Below are 20,533 nucleotides of genomic sequence, written 5' to 3' on the forward strand. Positions count from 1 at the left end.
TGGCACTGGGTAGACGGACGACTCAGATGGCACTGGGTAGACGGACGACTCAGATGGCACTGGGTAGACGGACGACTCAGATGGCACTGGGTAGACGGACGACTCAGATGGCACTGGGTAGACGGACGACTCAGATGGCACTGGGTAGACGGACGACTCAGATGGCACTGGGTAGACGGACGACTCAGATGGCACTGGGTAGACGGACGACTCAGATGGCACTGGGTAGACGGACGACTCAGATGGCACTGGGTAGACGGACGACTCAGATGGCACTGGGTAGACGGACGACTCAGATGGCACTGGGTAGACGGGCAGCTCTGGCCGGCTGAGGCGCACTATAGGCCTGGTCCGTGGTGCCGGAACTGGTGGTACCGGGCTGGGGACACGCACCTGAAGGCTAGTGCGGGGAGAAGGAACAGGGCATACTGGACCCTGGATACGCACATTAGGCCTAGTGCGTGGTGCCGGAACTGGTGGTACCGGGCTGGGGACACACATCTCAGGGCTAGTGCGGGGAGCAGCAACAGGACACACTGGGCTCTCAAAGCGCACTATAGGCCTAGTGCGTGGTACCGGCACAGGTGGTACCGGGATGAGGACACGCACCTCAGGGCGAGTGCGGGGAGATGCAACAATGCGAACAGGGCTCTGGAGACACCCTGGAATCCTGGGGCGTGGTGCCGGAACTGGTGGTACCGGGCTGGGGCGGGAAGGTGTTACAGGAGGTGTAGGACTAGGAATGCACACAGGAGGCCTGGTTCGTGGGACTGTCCTTCCCAGACGGTTAGCACGCAACTCAGGACGAGCATGAAGAGCTGACTCAGGTAACATCACATCCCGCACACGCTCTGTCGGGTGGATGTTGTGCCTCACGCACCAACACAGCAGCTCCCTCTTTTCACTCTCCTCCAAACTCCTCAATAAATCCTTAACAGTCTCTGTATCCTTTCCATTGCTCACCTCCAGTATCTGCACAACGGGCTCTGGCTCCCTCCTTTCACGCTGCTTGGTCCTAAGTGGTTGGGTCATTCTGTCACGATCGACCATGGGAGAGAGAGAGGCCAAGGCGCCACATGTAAAAAATACATCTTCTCTTTATTTAGGAGAAAACGAACGAAGCAAAACAACAAATAGACAGCAAAACAACAAATAGACAACCGTGAAGCTATAACCGAACAAAATGCAAACATGCAACCTAGACACAGACCTAGACAATGACCCAACAAAAACATGATGCCTATGGCCGCCTAAAATATGGCTCCCAATCAGAGACAAATGAAAGACATCTGTCTCTAATTGAGAACCACTCAGGCAACCATAGACATACCTAGAACATTCACTCAACCATAGACATACCTAGAAACACTCACTCAACACAAACCCATACACTAAACCCAACACCCCCTTTTCCATATCACCACCCAAAACGAGACAAAACACAAACATTCCCCATGTCACACCCTGACCTAACTAAAATAATAAAGAAAACAAAGAATACTAAGGCCAGGGCGTGACAAGTCTTCACAGATCGTGTGACATAAAACACTACCTTTCTTTCCATACATGAATGACATTTATATGACAGTGTTATTTGTCATTATTAAGCATTTAACAATTGAATTGAACATTGAACTTAATTGAAATCTCGGATAATGCACTGCAAGTATAACTATGCCTATGCAACATTTCATTGTTTCGCTGTGAAAACAGTTCTCATAAGCACACAAATCCAAAATAATGTAGGGCTATGCCATTGCAAAACCGAATAATTCTAATAGAAAGAGTCAACCAAAGGCCTACTGTCATTAACTTATAGGCTACTTGATGGATGGATTGGATGCGCATTGGTGTCTAGCTCTAGACAATTTCCCTAGTGATATTGTTGACCATCATTAACTGATCCAGCAAAGAAATCAAATATTGATAGAAAATAATCAAGCTAAATAAATGGTCTGCTACTTCTGGTCACCGATGGTACAGAGAACACCAGTACCTGTGCGCAACAGATAAAACAGCAATGAGCTCTTTAAACAGCTGGCTGACAAAATCAAACAATAATAAATCAACGGATAAATCTGATGCATTGGAATAACGTTGTTTATTTATCAAGGATGTATGGCAAACAAATGGCGAAAATGAGTAAGTACAAAGGAAAATCTATGCGTAAAGGAGCTCAGTTGAAGCCATTTAGTTATATGTGGACAGTGCCGCTGTTTGCCTAGAATTTCTAAGCAAACAGCGGGAGGCAGGGCTTTCTCCTATAGATCTCCATTTTTATGGAACAGTCTGCCTACCCATGTGAGAGACGCAGACTCGGTCTCAACCTTTAAGTCTTTACTGAAGACTTTTCTCTTCAGTAGGTCATATGATTGAGTGTAGTCTGGCCCAGGAGTGTGAAGGTGAACGGAAAGGCTCTGGAGCAACGAACCGCCCTTGCTGTCTCTGCCTGGCCGGTTCCCCTCTCTCCACTGGGATTCTCTGCCTCTAACCCTGTTACAGGGGCTGAGTTACTGGCTTACTGGTGCTCTTTCATGCCGTCCCTGGGAGGGGTGCGTCACTTGAGTGGGTTGAGTTACTGACGTGATCTTCCTGTCTGGGTTGGCGCCCCCCCTTGGTTTGTGCTGTGGTGGAGGTCTTTGTTGGCTATACTCGGCCTTGTCTCAGGATTATAAGTTGGTGGTTGAAGATATCCCTCCAGTGGTGCGGGGGCTGTGCTTTGGCAAAGTGGGTGGGGTTATATCCTTCCTATTTGGCCCTGTCCGGGGGTATCTTCGGATGGGGCCACAGTGTCTCCTGACCGCTCCTGTCTCAGCCTCCAGTATTTATGCTGCAGTAGTTTGTGTCGGGGGGCTAGGGCCAGTTGGTTATATCTGGAGTACTTCTCCTGTCTTATCCAGTGTCCTGTGTGAATTTAAGTATGCTCTCTCTAATTCTCTCGTTCTCTCTTTCTCTCGGAGGACCTGAGCCCTAGGACCATACGTCGGGACTACCGGCCGTGGTGACTCCTTGCTGCCCCCAGTCCGCCTGGCCTTGCTGCTATTCCAGTTTCAACTCTTCTGCCTGCGGTTATGGAACCCCTACCTGTCCCAGACCTGCTGCTTTCAACTCTTAATGATCGGCTATGAAAAGCCAACAGATTTATTCCTGATTATTATTTGACCATGCTTGTCATTTATGAACATTTTGAAAATCTTGGCTCTCTCTAATTTTCTCCTTCTCTCTTTCTTTCTCTCGGAGGACCTGAGCCCTGGGACCATACGTCGGGACTGCCAGGCGTGGTGGCTCCTTGCTGTCCCCAGTCCGCCTGGCCTTGCTGCTGTTCTGCCTGCGGTTATGGAACCGCCACCTGTCCCAGACCTGTTGTTTTTCAACTCTTAATGATCGGCTATGAAAAGCCAACTGAATATTATTCATGATTATTATTTGACCATGCTTGTCACTTATGAACATTTTTTAACATCTTGGCATAGTTCTGTTATAATCTCCACCCGGCACAGCCAGAAGAGGACTGGCCACCCCTCATAGCCTGGTTCCTCTCTAGGTTTCTTCCTAGGTTTTGGCCTTTCTAGGGAGTTTTTCCTAGCCACCGTGCTTCTACACCTGCATTCTAGCTGTTTGGGGTTTTAGGCTGGGTCTCTGTACAGCACTTCGAGATATTAGCTGATGTACGAAGGGCTATATAAAATAAACTTGATTGATTGATTGAATGTCATTGGGGTGGAGGCAGAGTAAAAGTCAGTTGGGGGGGTGGTGTCCATAGGGGGAGTAGCAGGTGGGAGGGGGGAGCAGGTAGCTGACTAGTGGAGTCTATTCAGCAGCCTATAGGTCTGGGGGTAGAAAATATTGGCCAGTCTTCCAGTTTTCGCCATGATGCTCCTGTACTGCCCGCATCTGAGTGATGGAAGCAGGGCGAACAGGACATGGTTCGGGTGGCTGTGGTCCCTGATGATCTTCTTGGCCTTCCTGCGACACCTGGTGTTGTAGATGTCCTGGAGGGCAGGCAGTGTCCACCCAGTGGTGCGTTTGGCTGCGCGTATCACCCTCCAAAGCGCCTTGCAGTCCGCGGCAGGGGAGTTGCCGTACAAGGATGTGATGCAGCCTGACAGTATGCTCTCTATGGTACTCCTGTGGAACACTGTGAGGGCCCTCAGGGAAAGGCCGAATTTCTTCAGCATCCTGAGGTTGTGCCTTCTTCACCACGGTGTGTTTTGACCATTTCAGATTTTCTGAGATCTGTACGCCAAGGAATTTAAAGTTTGTACCGTCTTCATGGCGGCCTTGTTGATGAGGATGGGGGCATGTCTAGCCTTGTTCCTCTTGAAGTCCACAATCAGCTCCTTTGTTTTTCTAACATTGAGGGAGAAGTTGTTTACCTGGCACCATGCCGTCAGAGTGCCTATCTCCTCCCTGTAGGCCGTCTCGTCGTTTTTGGTAATCAGGCCTACTGTTGTGTCATCAGCGAACTTAATGGAACTGTGTGAGGCCACGCCGTCGTGGGTATAGAGGGAACACAGCAGGGGACAGAGGGCACACCCTTGTGGGGCCCCCATTTTTTAAATCAGTGTAGAGGAGGTAATGTTGCCTACCTTTACCACCTGGAGGTGAGCTATTAGGAAGTTATTAGGAAGTCCAGGACCCAGTTGCATAAGGAGTTCAGACCCAGGGGCATGAGCTTTGTAATGAGCTTACTAGGCACTATGGTATTGAAGGCTGTGCTGTAGTCGATGAACAGCTTTATCACATATGCATTCCTTTTGTCCAGGTGGGTAAGGGGCAGTGTACAGTGCAATGGCGATTGCATTGTCCATGGATCTTTCAGGGAGGTAGGCGAATTGGAGAGGGTTGAGTGTGTCAGGGAGGTAGGAGGTGATATGGTCTTTGACTAGCCTCTCAAAGCACTTCATGACGACATAAGTGAGCACTACTGGTAGGTAGTCATTCAGTTCAGTTACTTTCCCTTTCTTGGGCACGGGGATGATCGTGGACATCTTGAAGCAGGTGGGCAACTTCAACAAAGCCAAAGATGAGGGTGAGAAGAACTTGCTCTGTAGGGTATTCGAGAATTTCTACAGGCAACCCAATATTGTCATCACTCTTTTAAATTACATTTGTAATTCAATCGAGATTTTACTTAGAAACTGGCCAGTTTGTAGGGCCTCGATGTCGACTCGCAAAACGTTTACTATGGGTAATTTGGAATTGAGATGGAAACAGCCAATGACCCAATGACGTCTCTCAATGCAATTTATCATTATGTTCCGGTTGCAACCGTCAAGTTTGCGGGTTTTCACAGGGAAGGGGTCGATTCTGACGAGCAGGTTGGCTACGATAACTTTCTAATAAGATTTCAGTAGTGCTGACTGCGCGTGAAGGAGATTACTCAGGCAGGCTTTGTACGGGCGTGAGCGATCTGAGTGTGCGCTGATAAAATGAGTATACAGATGGATCTGGACATTCGGTGATGCCGCTACACTTCTCCTCAACACAGACGATTCCCATCGACCCATCTCTGTTAAATCTATATTCCTATTTCCTTCCCATCTCCTGCGGCAGACTCCCGCCTTCTTCCTCCGCTCTCGGTTCAGTCCTGTGAGGTTGTGCTTGGTAGAGGTCACCCAGAACCGCGCAGCGTGTAAATGTGGGAGTCAGCACTTCATCCCGGGGCGGCGGGGCTGCAGTACATAGAAAACCCAGGATAAGCCTGCTGTTTTCGCATGCCAACTCAAATAACATTCTGTAGGCCTACACATATTTGGACTTCATCCTAAAAGTCCCTTCTGAATTATTAGTGTGATAATTGTTTCTCAAGTTTTATAAAATGAAAGAAAAAAGCACTGGATAGGACCAAAATAGGCCACTATTCTCGGGTTACACTCAGAGGAGTTTCTAACCCCCATATGACTGCACTGTTTGCCCCTTTTACATCTGGGAACATAGCCTTAAAAGCAGATTTTGCCTTCAATGGTTATACTTTGTGGCCTATTCTCTGCTGTAAACCAATCTCCAGCTATTATTCACCTACAGCAATATTCACCTACAGGCTTTTAAGTCCACTTTTGTAAAAGAACAAATAAGTAATTGTGAAGTCCCAATATGTGTGTGTGAACGAACATTGGGCACTCAGCATAAGATTCAATATGACTGGGAAAAAACAGGTGTGAAGCGAGGATGACTCAATCATATTGTTTTCTGTTCTGGTTGATAATGATGGACATCGCATCTGTCTTCTCCACATTCTGACCAGACCACCATCCTCTGCCTCTGATGCTGTCCCCACCACTACTGTGATGTTGTTGTCATCCTCCTTTCAAGCTCCTGAGAGTATTCCTGAGATGATGAAAGGACTGGCCTAATGGGATTAAACATTTTGATAAGTGCAGAAGAGGAGGCAGTGGCACATCATCTCACTTCTCTCCCTGCTGCATTTAGAACAGTATTGATCAATCTATCTGCTGGAGAGAAAACACAACCAGTCATGTGCAGAGATGTACAGAAGGCATGTGTGTGTGATGATTAATGACTGATTTACAACCTTTAGGATTTTTGGGAATAATTTTATTGATAAATAGATTTGCTGATTATTTGGATGCATATCTGTTTTGCTGTACGAACAGATGTGGTCTCTCTCTCTCCCTTTCTTTCTCTCTCTCTCTCTCTCTCTCTCTCTCTCTCTCTCTCTCTCTCTCTCTCTCTCTCTCTCTCTCTCTCTCTCTCTCTCTTTATCAGGTCAAGAGACATGGCTCACCATTGTCCCAAGCACCTCGAGGAGCACCGTGAGAGCTTCACTTTGATTGGACACCAGGTGGCAGTGCATGCAGATCAGCAAGGAGTGAGACTGAGGAGAGGGAGAGAGAGAGAAAACAGTATGGGAAGAGAGGGAGGGAGGGGGCAGAGAGAGAGAGAGACACATACACAGACAGACAGGGGAGGAGCTTGAGAGAGTGAGAGATTGCAGCCTGAGTACTGCTGCAAGAGGGATGACTTGTTCAGGAGGATACAGAATTATGGACACAGCTCAGTCTCCATAGACCCCTGTGAGTTTGGACTGTAGACTCAAGCTACTGAAAAACTAAGAACTGATTCCAGAACAGAGGTTCAACTTCTGCTGGGGTTGAGAGACAGGGGTTGGAGCACAACTTGACTGACCCCAGGGCAGCGGTATGGCATCATCACCCCTGCACTATGGACGATCAGCCAGGGATATTGCCAATGTCATGCAGAGACTGCAAGGTAAGTGCTTTCTGCTTACTCATTCATTCTCTTGCTCAGTCTACAGTGGTTTGAAAGGGGACCTAGTGCGGAGGTTGAGGCATGACACAGCAAAAATGCCTTTGAATTAAAGGTATGCTATGTTACTACAATGCTGTCCTCTAAACTATTACAGTCTTGTGTGAATCTGTACCAAAATGATTTACCAGTGCTGGAGCAGAATTATATTTGTTTGGCTTTAAATTCTTGAAATGCACTGACTTGTACTGTAAAACATTTGAGATAACTGTCTGCAAAATCCAATGTCGTTTGATAGTATTTTGAGGTTGTTGTGGTCAGTAATATTGTGTATAGCGCAATTTTCCTCTCAGTGCTTTTGCAATGAAGGTCAACTTTGGTGGACTTTTAGTCCGTGTGATGCTCCATGTGGTCTAGTAATGCACCACAGTATGCAGGTAAAAGTACAGTAGCAGTGTTGTCTGTGTGCCAGATTATACGTCATATCTAACTGCAGGACAGCTGTTCTATAGCTTACCTTGTGTGTGGAGGGGCAGACTGTGGTAAAGCTGATCCTCTGAAGAGCTGACAGGGTGAACATTATTCTTCCCTCTCATCTCTTCTGTACCAGCAGGACTGCTTACTCTGTCTGATTATGGTCGTGCTGACAGATTTATAGCTAACCCATAGTATTAGAATTGTATTCAGTATTTTCAATATTTGCTCTGTACCATCTCTGTATCACCACAATGATGTTACACACTCACTATCTTCCTATTACTGCCATTGAAGTGTAACCACTGCTGTTATCAGCATCATTATCATTACTCACTGTTCATGGCTCTGAGCTGTGGTCGCCTTAGAAACCTGTACTGCTGCAGATTGTTTGGTGGCGCCGGTTTAACGCTCCCAGGTTCAGGACCAGATTGATGGCCATATCAGGACTCTGGGGGAGTCATGTGACACTGGAGCTGTTAATGAGATCCAAAATGGCTGTGCCCTATATGGCTTCGTAGGTGGCAGAGCAGCTGAGAGGAGAGCATCCCTCCCTCACCACACTGCTAGTCAGCATCATCACTGTTGAGCTGGAGTGCATGGTAGTTTACTGTGATTTCAGACTGATTCAGAATGATTGTGTTTCATATGAGGAAATTCACTTTCACGGCTCATCAACAACAAAATAGAACAAAGTATTTCACAGTATCATTATGAAAAACTCAGACAGTTGCAAGTAATAAAATTGTAATAAAGCCTATAATGTAGTTATCATTCACATGAATTACTATGAAATTGTTGATGTTGTCTCAGTAGTAGGAATGTCAATAGTAATCTTGATCTACTTTATGTTTCTTGAAAAGTCCTTGTGTGTCACCAGTTAATCTAGTGTAATAAAACAACAATGTAATGTACCCCCCTCTGATAGTGTTTTAAAGTCACAAAGAAGCCCATTGTTGCCAGATAGACGCTGCAACATATTTAGATGAGGGGAATCACATGAACTGTAATGTCATTTGACTCAAAAAATGGACATGTTTTGAAAATAGCCCTAGATATTTGTAGTTGTTTGCGGTGTGTCTCTGTGACACCAGTAAGTGAAAGCGTTATCTGCTCTCACCAAGCTGCACATAATGGTTTCTTGAGGATGTTAGTTGCCATGCAGGTCATTACAGAAAAGAGAGGCCTTGTTGCTATATTTTGTCATTGTTGTGTAGAGATACCATCTCAGCTTCCTTGCCTTTTAACCACAGACCCAAAGAAAGAGTAAAACTATTTGTGTATGTTTAGATAGTATTCAGGTACAGGTAGCTTGATTCAACTATCAGGTGTGTATGATTGAATGGTTTACCTAATAATATGCGCAGATGGATTAATTACACTGAGTGTACAAAACATTAAGAACACATGCTCTTTCCATGACATAAACTGATCAGGTGAATCCAGGTGAAAGCTGGATTCACCTGATCAGTTTACATCATGGAAAGAGCATGTGTTCTTAATGATCCATTGTTGATGTCACTTGTTAAATCCACTTCAATCAGTGTAGATGAAGTGGAGGAGACAGGTTAAAGAAGGATTTTTAAGCCTTCAGACAGGTTGAGACATAGATTGTGTATGTGTGGCATTCAGAAGGTGAATGGGCAAGAAAAAAGGTTTGAGCACTGGTTTGAGTGTGTCAAGAACTGCAACTGCTGGGTTTTTTACTCTCAACTGTTTCCTGTGTGCATCAGGAATGGTCAATCACCCAAAAGACACCCAGCCAACTTGACACAACTGTGGGAAGCATTGGAGTCAACATGGGCCCGCATCCCTGTGGAACGCTTTCGACACCTTGTAGCCCATGCCCCGTTGAATTGAGACTGTTCTGATGGCAAAAGGGGGTGCAACTCAATACTCAATCATTAGGAAGGTGTTCCTAATGTTTTGTACATTCAGTGTATATTTCTAATACAGTACCATTTGAGATGCTTTCATTTAGTGTTCTTCCTTCTGTGATGATCATCTACAGTTGATGAGTAAATGTTGTCATTTGATATTTATAATTGACAAAGGTGGTACTGTATCTAGCTTTGACATGACATCTGATTCCATGTTTCTGATCCCCTTTTTTAATGAGATGAAGGTGTGTTTGAAACATATACTTTCTGTACGGATCAGAGCATAGAAAAGTTTTCTTTGGCTCTGTCAGTAGATCTGGAGAAGAAACAGCTTGTTAGCAGCCTAGAACACCTGTGTATGTGGTCTATAGAAAATATACTACCATATTGGCTTATTAGATATTTGAGTATATGTACCATCTTTGATTGACATCAATATTTTATTTGTTTCAGAGCCAAAGGGTTTAAATCAACGTAAATCCTTGTCAATGTGATGTAATAGTTCTCAGATCAGGTGCAATCACGTGTTTTAGGTGAAAATGTACCGTGATCCAATATACTATTTACCTATAGTTACATAGAGAGAATTTCCTTTTCCGATTTTGTTTCTCTCACCAGATCTGATTACTCTCTGTCTCTCTCTTTCAAAAGAAGACATTGTTCTTGAATTAAAACAATGTTATTTCTACAATTCCACATCATGCTCACATTTCCCTTCAGGCTCAATTTAGTAGCTGATAAAACAGTGCGATAGAACATCAATACCAACATAAACTTCTGCCCCAGTTTTGGGGTGCTGTTTTTTGTCTCCTCCTTTCTTTTTTGTACCTCTTCCTGCGAACGGTGTGGCAGTGAGAAACAGCAATTAGTGACACCATATGGCGGAGAACGGCGAGGCTGCTTTGAACGCCTCCCAGCCTGAACTCTCCCATATGCCGTGGAATTCAGGCATTTATTGTCTCTCATTAACAGGGAAATCCTCCGTTTTTATTTTCATTTGTCATCTATTTTCCTCGTTGTGGGCGGTGGAGGCACAAGTTACACACCTATGGCATGGTGCTTACCGTCTGTTTAGATAGTAGAGACAGGTTTGCTAAGCTTCTTTGGAGAGGCGTGAGCTTCACTATCTCAGTGCTGTGAATATACTCCTGTTGTCACGATCATGTGGAGGATTGATGGACCAAAACGCAGCTTTAGGAACATAAGCCATCTTCTTTTATTTTAAAAGATGACGAAAAATAAACACGAAACACTTAATACAAACTAACAAAACAACAAACGATCGTGAAGCTAATAAACGTCGTGCACATACAACAGGCTACAAACGTTCTGACATAGACAATTACCCACAACCAATGAGAGCCTATGGCTACCCTAAATAAGGCTCCCAATCAGAGACAACCGAAATCAGCTGTCTCTAATTGGGAACTCATTCAGGTAACCATAGACTCTCCTAGACAACTAAACATACATAGACAACACTAGACACATGTACTCCACACAAACCCATATACTATACCCAACAACCCCTTTACCATAAACAACACCCAAAACCAACAACACACAAACATTCCCCATGTCACACCCTGACCTAACTAAAATAATAAAGAACACAAAGAATACTAAGGCCAGGGCGTGACATAACCCCCCCCTTAAGGTGCGAACTCCGGGCGCACCATTACACAGTCTAGGGGAGGGTCTGGGTGGGCTTCCATCCACGGTGGCGGCTCCGGCTCTGGTTGTGGTCCCCACGTCATCACAGTCCCTAACCACCTCCTGGGCTTCCTCCAAATGACCCCCCTCCACATTAACCCCATTGCATTAAGGGGCAGTTCCGGACTAAGGGGCAGCTCCGGACTAAGGGGCAGTACCAGGGTCAGGGGCAGTACCAGGGTCAGGGGCAGTACCAGGGTAAGGGGCAGTACCAGGGTAAGGGGCAGTACCAGGGTAAGGGGCAGTACCAGGGTAAGGGGCAGTACCAGGATAAGGGGCAGCACCAGGGTAAGGGGCAGCACCAGGGTAAGGGGCAGCTCCGGACTGAGGAATGGCAGCTCCGGACTGAGGAATGGCAGCTCCGGACTGAGGAATGGCAGCTCCGGACTGAGGAATGGCAGCTCCGGACTGAGGAATGGCAGCTCCGGACTGAGGGACTGCAGCTCCGGACTGAGGGACGGCCCATGGCTGGCTGACGTATCTGGCTGCTCATGGCTGGCTGACGGATCTGGCTGCTCATGGCTAGCTGACGGATCTGGCTGCTCATGGCTAGCTGACGGATCTGGCTGCTCATGGCTAGCTGACGGATCTGGCTGCTCATGGCTAGCTGACGGATCTGGCTGCTCATGGCTAGCTGACGGATCTGGCTGCTCAAGGCTAGCTGACGGATCTGGCTGCTCATGGCTAGCTGACGGATCTGGCTGCTCATGGCTGACTGACGGATCTGGCTGCTCATGGCTGGCTGACGGATCTGGCTGCTCATGGCTGGCTGACGGATCTGGCTGCTCATGGCTGGCTGACGGATCTGGCTGCTCATGGCTAGCTGACGGATCTGGCTGCTCATGGCTAGCTGACGGATCTGGCTGCTCATGGCTAGCTGACGGATCTGGCTGCTCATGGCTGGCTGGCGGATCTGGCTGCTCATGGCTGGCTGACGGATCTGGCTGCTCATGGCTGGCTGACTGATCTGGCTGCTCCTGTCTGATTGGCGGCTCTGGCAGATCCTGTCTGGTTGGCGGCTCTGGCAGATCCTGTCTGGTTGGCGGCTCTGGCAGATCCTGTCTGGTTGGCGGCTCTGGCAGATCCTGTCTGACGGACGGCTCTAGCGGCTCCTGTCTGGCTGGCGGCTCTAGCGGCTCCTGTCTGGCGGACGGCTCAGTGGGCTCATGGCAGACGGGCGGCTTTGCAGGCTCATGGCAGACGGATGGCTCAGATGGCGCTGGGGAGACGGATGGCACAGATGGCGCTGGGGAGACGGATGGCTCAGATGGCGCTGGGGAGACGGATGGCTCAGATGGCGCTTGGCAGACGGGCAGTTCAGTCATCGCTGTGCAGACGGCAGACTCCTGCCGGCTGAGGCGCACTGTAGGCCTAGTGCGTGGTGCCGGCACTGGTGGTATCGGGCTGGGAACACGCATCACAGGGCTAGTGCGGGGAGAAGGAACAGGGCATACTGGACCCTGGAGACGCACATTAGGCCTAGTGCGTGGTGCCGGAACTGGTGGTATCGGGCTAGGAACACGCATCTCAAGGCTAGTGCGGGGAGCAACAACAGGGCACACTGGACTCTCAAGGCGTACTATAGGCCTGGTGCGTGGTACCGGTACTGGTGGTACCGGGCTGAGGACCCGCACATCAGGGCGAGTACGGGGAGAAGGAACAGTGCGTACAGGACTCTGGAGACACACAGAGGGCTTGGTGCGTGGTGTAGGCACTGGTGGTAATGTGCTGGAGACACGCACCACAGGGCTAGTACGTGGAGGAAGAACAGGGCTCTGGATACACCCAGGAAGCTTGATGCGTGGTGTAGGCACTGGTGGTAATGGGTTGGAAACACGCACCTCAAAGCTAGTGCGGGGAGCAGGAACAGTGCGTAAAGGGCTCTGGAGACGCACCTTAGACCTAGTGCTTGGTGCCGGAACTAGTGGTACAGGGCTGGGGACATGCATCTCAGGATGAGTGCAAAAAGTAGGAACAGGACACACCGGGTTGTGAAGGTGTACTGGAGACCTGGTGTGTATAGCCGGCATCAAATCTTCCGGAACTTTAACACAAGTTTCAGGCTGAGTACGAGGAACTGACACAGGTGGCATCGGACAGCTAATACGCTCCTCAGGGAGAATGCATTGCATACTCTGCCAAACCAACAGCTCTCTCTCTTCACTCTCCTCCAATTTCGTCAACAACTCTTCGAATGTCTCATAATCTCCCCTTCGTTCACTCTCCTCCAATCTGTCCAATAACTCCTCGACCCACTCAGACTCACCCCTCAACTTCGCCGACTGCTCCAAGTGCCCCCCTCCAAAAAATTTTTTGTGCTGTCTCTTGGGCTTCCTCCCGTGTCGCCGTGCTGCCTCCATCTCTGCCTTGGGGCAGTGATATTCCCCTGGCTGTGACCAGGGTCCTCTCCCGTCTAGAATTTCCTCCCACGTCCAGGAGTCTTGACATTGCTGCTGTTGCTTTGTTTTCCGCTGCTTGGTCCGATGGTGGGTAATTCTGTCACGATCATGTGGAGGATTGATGGACCAAAACGCAGCTTTAGGAACATAAGCCATCTTCTTTTATTTTAAAAGATGACGAAAAATAAACACGAAACACTTAATACAAACTAACAAAACAACAAACGATCGTGAAGCTAATAAACGTCGTGCACATACAACAGGCTACAAACGTTCTGACATAGACAATTACCCACAACCAATGAGAGCCTATGGCTACCCTAAATAAGGCTCCCAATCAGAGACAACCGAAATCAGCTGTCTCTAATTGGGAACTCATTCAGGTAACCATAGACTCTCCTAGACAACTAAACATACATAGACAACACTAGACACATGTACTCCACACAAACCCATATACTATACCCAACAACCCCTTTACCATAAACAACACCCAAAACCAACAACACACAAACATTCCCCATGTCACACCCTGACCTAACTAAAATAATAAAGAACACAAAGAATACTAAGGCCAGGGCGTGACACCTGTACAGCATACATGTGAATGTATTCACAGAAATTGGATTACAGAGTACTATGTGTACAGATCGAGGACATTTTACTGTACAATTAAATGAATATATGATGTTATGTTATTGAGAAATAAACATTGTAAGATAAGTTTATGTAAGATGTAGTTTTGTGCGTGATTTTTATTTATAATTTTTTTGGGGTGGTTAGATCAGCTTTAATATTGCAGATAGATTGTGGCTTCCATCAGTGTAATTGTCTGCATCATTTCCAATCCCCCATTTATATATTTTTTGTAAATATATATATATATATATATTATTTTAAATATATATACTATATATTTTTATATTTTCCTTCTTTATTATTTTACCCTAACCCTACCACCCCTCCCCTAATTGGAGTAAACTAATGGAAAACAATACTTAAGCTTCTACTTTCAGTTTATACAGTCTATACATTTTACAGACAGTATATTTTACATGAGTTATCTTTTGTTTGTTTTTAGTTCCAGCCTTCAGCTACCCTCAGCCCCTCCCATCTATCTCTGAAGACCATTCAGTTTGGATTTCTAGCTGTCATATATTTTTCCACTGTGCTGTGATGTTTCACAAAAGTTCTGAACCTTTCTATTCTCATAGTTTCTACAGATTCTAAATTAAAGATAAACTGCTATTTGCAGAGTTAGTTCCAAGTAAATGTTGCAATTTGTTAGCCAATCCTGAACCTGCGACCAAAAACAAGCTACATAAGCTACACAAGCTACACAAGCTACATTGGTACTACGTACCAAAACAAGTGAGCTAATGATACTGTCTCTTTGCAGAATAATCTGCAGGGCTGGGATGGTTGTATCCCCCATACTGTATATATGACATTCAAGAATTTGTTGCAAGAATTTTGTATAATAATTGAAATTGAATTTTTTTTAGTTTTGAATCTGGCGTCATCTTGTTTGTCAGTTCATAAACCATGTGCCATGGAATCGGTACATTGAAAATCTCCTCCCAACTATTTTGCATTCTGTATGGCGCAGCTGTCAATTTTTGGTCCTTAAATGAAACTGGTACACTTTTTTATTTATCACAATTTTCTTTAGCCAATTTTGGTCTTTAATGCAGGTCCGACATACAAGTTTCTTACAATCTCCCCTTTCCACTTGCCTCCTCCATTTGTGCGGTAATGCAGCAATCAGTTGGTTGTAATTTTGGATAGAGCCGATATGTCCATATATTTTTGTTAACTGCATGTGTGACATACCTCCACCAGTCCTATTTATGATATAATTTACAAGATTATATATATTTTTTAAATCAATTAGTATATTTGAGTTTAACCATAATATTGGTTCTAATATTTGTTATGTCTTTTCTGGTGGATTAAACTGAAATTGCAACCAGCTTTCTATTGCTTGTTTAAAAATAGTGATATTTTGGAGATTGTTTCATTTTCAAATAACCCGAAAGGGAGAAGTTGTAATCTGAATGAAGGGTAAAGGCCATTCTTACTAATCTGCTAGAGAACCACTTCGGATTTAAGTATAGTTTTTGTATGACTGAAACCTTTCGTGTGAGATCCAATGCCTTAATAATTCATAATTTCTGCCCTCCAAATTCATATTCATTATATAAATAGACCTGTTTAATTTTGTCTGGCTTGCCGTTCCAAATAAAGGGAAATATTGTTTGCTAATATAATTTTAAAAACAAGTTGTTAGGTGTAGGCAGGATCATAAGTAAATAGGTAAACTGGGATATGACTAAAGAATTAATCAGGGTGATTTTTTCACAAATAGACAGGTGTTGTCCTTTTCATGGTAGCAAAATGTGACCGACCGGCTCGATTCGGCTTATGCAGAAAAATTTGAAATTGTGTTTTTTACATTGGATAAAAGTAGAGACTCAGAGCTAGAAAATGGTATATCATACACTACAGTTGAGGAACAATAGGAGAGTAATTCTGCTTTGAAAGTTGATAAACCTCACTTTTGAGAAAATGTCCCTTGAATGTTTTGGTACCTACTGGAGAGCTCATCTTGTCTACACCCATTCAGCATCGTACACACCCTCTTAAGCTTTAGCCCCAACCATCTCTTTAAGGATTCACATGTGGGGCTATGTACTAAATAACCAAAGACTTCAAGACTAAAGGCTGGTTTATACTACGGGTGTTTATCGTAAATTTAATCTGAAGTGCCAGAGAGTGCTCTGGGCGTTCGTAAACTCAGAGCATTTCGGTCTTGGAGTGTTCAGAGCGCACACCGGACGCTCTGGCCGAGGAGTAGGGTTGACCCGAGCGATCTGACCTGAGAGCACCAGTCAAGCACCCAAGCTAACTGGCTAACGGTGGCTAGATTGCTAGCTACTTCCAGACAAAAATGAGAGAACAGCTCACTCTGACCATTTTACTCACCCTAGCAGAGCTGGTTATCCAGAGCATTGGTGACTGCAACTGTGCTGCTGGCAACAATTTAATTATGCTTTTTTGCCAACGTTTACAGACACCGGCCATATTCAACTGGTGTTGAGCGTTTGTAAATTCGTCAGTTATTCTGCACTCTTGCGAGAGTCGAGAGTCGAGTCGAGAGAGACGAGAGTGCTCTGAAATTGGAGTAGATAGCCAGAGCGAATTTACCAGCTACGTCTATCGACAGTTGTCGCAGTGACATCATAAACATTCTATTGAAATAGTTACTTGCATAGTGGAGTCTTTTGTTTAGACATGTAGCTAGCTAGCTAAACAATGAACCATAATCCCAACTCATAATGTTACTAGTAACCCGGCATGAATCTGAGGTAGATAACCAACCATGTTCAATGTTAGCTAGCTAACATTAGGCTATAACTAGCAATGCAAATGGCATTGAGATACAAATAATATTAGTACACAAATCATACACATAACGTTAGCTAGCTAACAGTTCACTTTAACTTGAAATGAAAATGACTTTCTGACCAAATTAGAAACATGTAATATCTGAAAATGTAGCTAGCTAGACTATATTACCTGTATACATGGATGGACGCTTCTCCCTTTCTGGCATGGATGCCATGGTGGCCCTTAGTTTGAATATGTAATCCGGAGACAGGTATTTTATCCAACAGCCTTCTGTGTATTCTATTTTCGACTCCATCGGCATATTTGCAATCAAACGCCAGAATTTTATCCCTCTCCTTAGCTATCATACTCTAATTCCACTGATTTCAAAACTCAGTCCTCCAGAAAGTGGAGAGCAACACTTATGCAGTTCTGCTACGTGATTTCTTCCAAAAAAGCCTCGTTAGAAAGGATTACCTACACATACTGACCAGCTCACACCAATCCAAACTCATCTCTCGGCATGTCCAGCCCACTCATTATCTCAGCCAATCATGGCTAGCGTGAAGGTTGCGCACTTTTTCCATGCCTATACCAACTCTTAATTTAACAATTTTATTAGTATTTACAGATGGCATACAAGTTTGACATTAAGGTACATGAAAGTTCACATGTTCCAGAAAGATTTCTGGCAAAAATTACATTTTGATTTAAAAAAAAGTTTACGTTCAAATGGCGCTCCTATGAAGTAGTGACACGCGACAAACATCTAGTTTCCTGAAGAAAGTCACAATTCTTATCTAATTTGGCAAACTTTCTGTTAAAATGTATTGTAGTGAGATCATTTTATTATTTTGGGATATGAATACCAAGTACGTCCACTTCACTGTAGGACCATTTTATTGGTAAACTACACAGTAATGTAAAAGTTGTGTTTTTTAGAGATCAGTACATAAAATGGTGCATTTATCAAAATTTGGTTTTAATCCAGAAAGGTTAGAAAAATTATCTAGATCCTTTATGAGGCTGTGTAGAGATCCAAATTGCAGATTAAAATGAAGACATTAATCGTCAGCGTACCCTGGATTTACTAGCCCCTTGATATTATTGTTGGATCTGATTTTAATAGGTAACATTTCGATGGCCATAATAAATAGTTATGCCGATAGTACACAGCCTTGTTTTACTCCTCTTGACAATTTAATACTTTCTGAGAAGTAGCTAATATTTACTATTTTACACCTAGGGTTACTATACATAACTTTGACCCATTGTATAAGTGATAATCCAGGCATTTATATATCAATTCCAGTCGTACTTTATCAAAGGCTTTTTTAAAGTCAGCTATGAATACCAGGCCTGGTTTCCCAGATTTTTTATAGTGCATGAGTTTCTTTATTTGTTTGGATCCTTGAAATACACTTGAACTAGTGTTGTTTGGGTTTGTTAGGCTTTGCCCAATGCACATTACTCATGTCGTCATATGGAATAGGTTCAGAGCTAAGCCAGCGGCATCTAAGAAAATGCTGGAATGTGGTTTCCTTCTTACAAGCTCCTTCTACAGTTGCACTCATGGATGACGAAGAGGTGGAGAAGAGGGAGGAGAGGAAGGAAAAGGAAGAGGGTAGTTGAGGTGAGCACATCTGGATAAGATCCTGAATGCCTGATACTGAAAAAGAGAGAAAGTGCCACAGAGGAGAAAGCAAAACAGAGAAAGAGACTGGAGAAAGAGGGGGAGAGAGAGTCGGAAAATATTAGAAAGAGAGCGAGTAAGAGATAGATAACATCCTTCCTAAGTGATGTTTAATCAACTGGGCGGTGAATGGCATCATCCCCCAGGTTAATCTAGAGGCGAAAGAAACGCACATCTACAGTATTTAGGCACCGCGCTGGCTAGCAGAGTAGAACACTTGAAAATTGAAAGGAGAGCGGCACACTCTAGGAGCTCAGATGCAAAAATGAAGTAACCTAATGTCCAACGTTTCGACAGACAAGCTGTCTTCATCAGGGTATAATTCCACAGGTTGGCACGGTGCCATGGTAACATGGTCACCTTGAGCCGGTCCACCCTCCTCTGTGAATCTGACACCTCCATTCATCGTCTCTGGCTCTGGTCACTGCTGTTCAGACACACACAGGCAACTAAAAATAGCAGCAGCATTTCTTTCATCACACCGCTGGGAGTTTTTCAGTTGCCGTAGCCTGTTTAGCTTAAATCTGTATAACAGAGAGGGAGGCTTTGAGACCTATTGCTCATTAGGAAACAGTCATTAAGCTCTATACGTCTATAGCCACAGAAATGAGATGGTGTGTCTCGTTCTTTTCCCAGTCCTGGAGCTACACCGGCCACACGGCACCCCAGATTGTGTTTATGACCCATTGCCATGGCAGTAGTCACATGACAGCCAGCATGGGCTTCTTTGCCCCGCAGGCCTGGCTGTGTCTGGTTCAGTTTTTGCACCAGACTAATATGTTTGATGAAGTTGGTGTGTGTGTGTGTGTGTGTGTGTGTGTGTGTGTGTGTGTGTGTGTGTGTGTGTGTGTGTGTGTGTGTGTGTGTGTGTGTGTGAGAGAGAGAGAGAGAGAGAGAGAGAGAGAGAAAGGAGGAGAGGGGGAGTTTATCAATTTTGTTTGTTTACCATTCACATGTTGAGAGGAGTGTGTATGTGTATATGACTTTACCAGCCCTTCACTGTCACCTCACATTACCAATCAGATGGTAATCTCTATTCAGCTGCCAATCAGATAGAGTTTGAATGGCACACCACAGGATTAGGCCACCAGGGTTCTGCCCCAAACAATACAGGGGGCGTGGCCTCCAACAGGTCTTAGTAGAGGTGCTGTTATACAGCTGTCAATCAAACTGAGTCCACCCCTAATGCCAACACCTTAAAGAAGGTCAGGTATGTTTCAACAATAATCTGTGGCAGAGAAAGCATGTAATGAAATCGAATAAGCAGGAAAGATAGAATTCACTAAAAGTCAGAATGCATGGATCTTTTTTCTGGGCAGGAATGATATATTTTCGTCTTGTCATTTGCAGTATCGCGCTGCGATTTTTCACCTCATTCCTCCCTTGATTAGATTTACTCTTTCAAATTAGATTCCATTATTTTATTATAAAAATGTAATGACGCTCCGATAAGGCAAGTTGCTATGGTATTTGTGACAGTGAGTGACAGTCCTGGAATATCACTGATCACACATCAGTATGGTTTCAATGCATTTCAATTGAACCAGAGATGCTTCCTGACAGATTGAAGAACATGATACTGTTTCTGATGGACACACATAACAACAGTCTTCACAGATAGATCTTGACATCAGTGTCCATGACCCCAAAGTGACATTACTAGATCCAAACCCTTCTCTCCATCTCTCTCTTCTTGTTATCTCTCACACACAGATCCCTCTGTCTTTCCTCTCTCTGTCACCAAGCACAATGTG

General features: G+C 45.0%; 1 protein-coding gene across 2 annotated transcripts in view; it reads left to right on the plus strand.

Moving 5' to 3' along the window:
* The first annotated feature begins 6,924 nt into the window (after positions 1–6,924).
* Positions 6,925–20,533, plus strand: part of syne1a (spectrin repeat containing, nuclear envelope 1a) — a 202,944-nt gene continuing 189,335 nt past the window's right edge. For both annotated transcript variants that reach the window (XM_055885241.1, XM_055885242.1), the window contains exon 1: positions 6,925–7,233. In XM_055885241.1, coding sequence (XP_055741216.1) covers positions 7,164–7,233 — 70 coding nt within the window. In that variant the 5' untranslated portion in view covers positions 6,925–7,163. The remainder of the gene's footprint in view (positions 7,234–20,533) is intronic.

This window comes from Salvelinus fontinalis, chromosome 27 (assembly GCF_029448725.1).
Source record: "Salvelinus fontinalis isolate EN_2023a chromosome 27, ASM2944872v1, whole genome shotgun sequence".
In the NCBI taxonomy this organism is placed as follows: Eukaryota; Metazoa; Chordata; class Actinopteri; order Salmoniformes; family Salmonidae; genus Salvelinus; species Salvelinus fontinalis.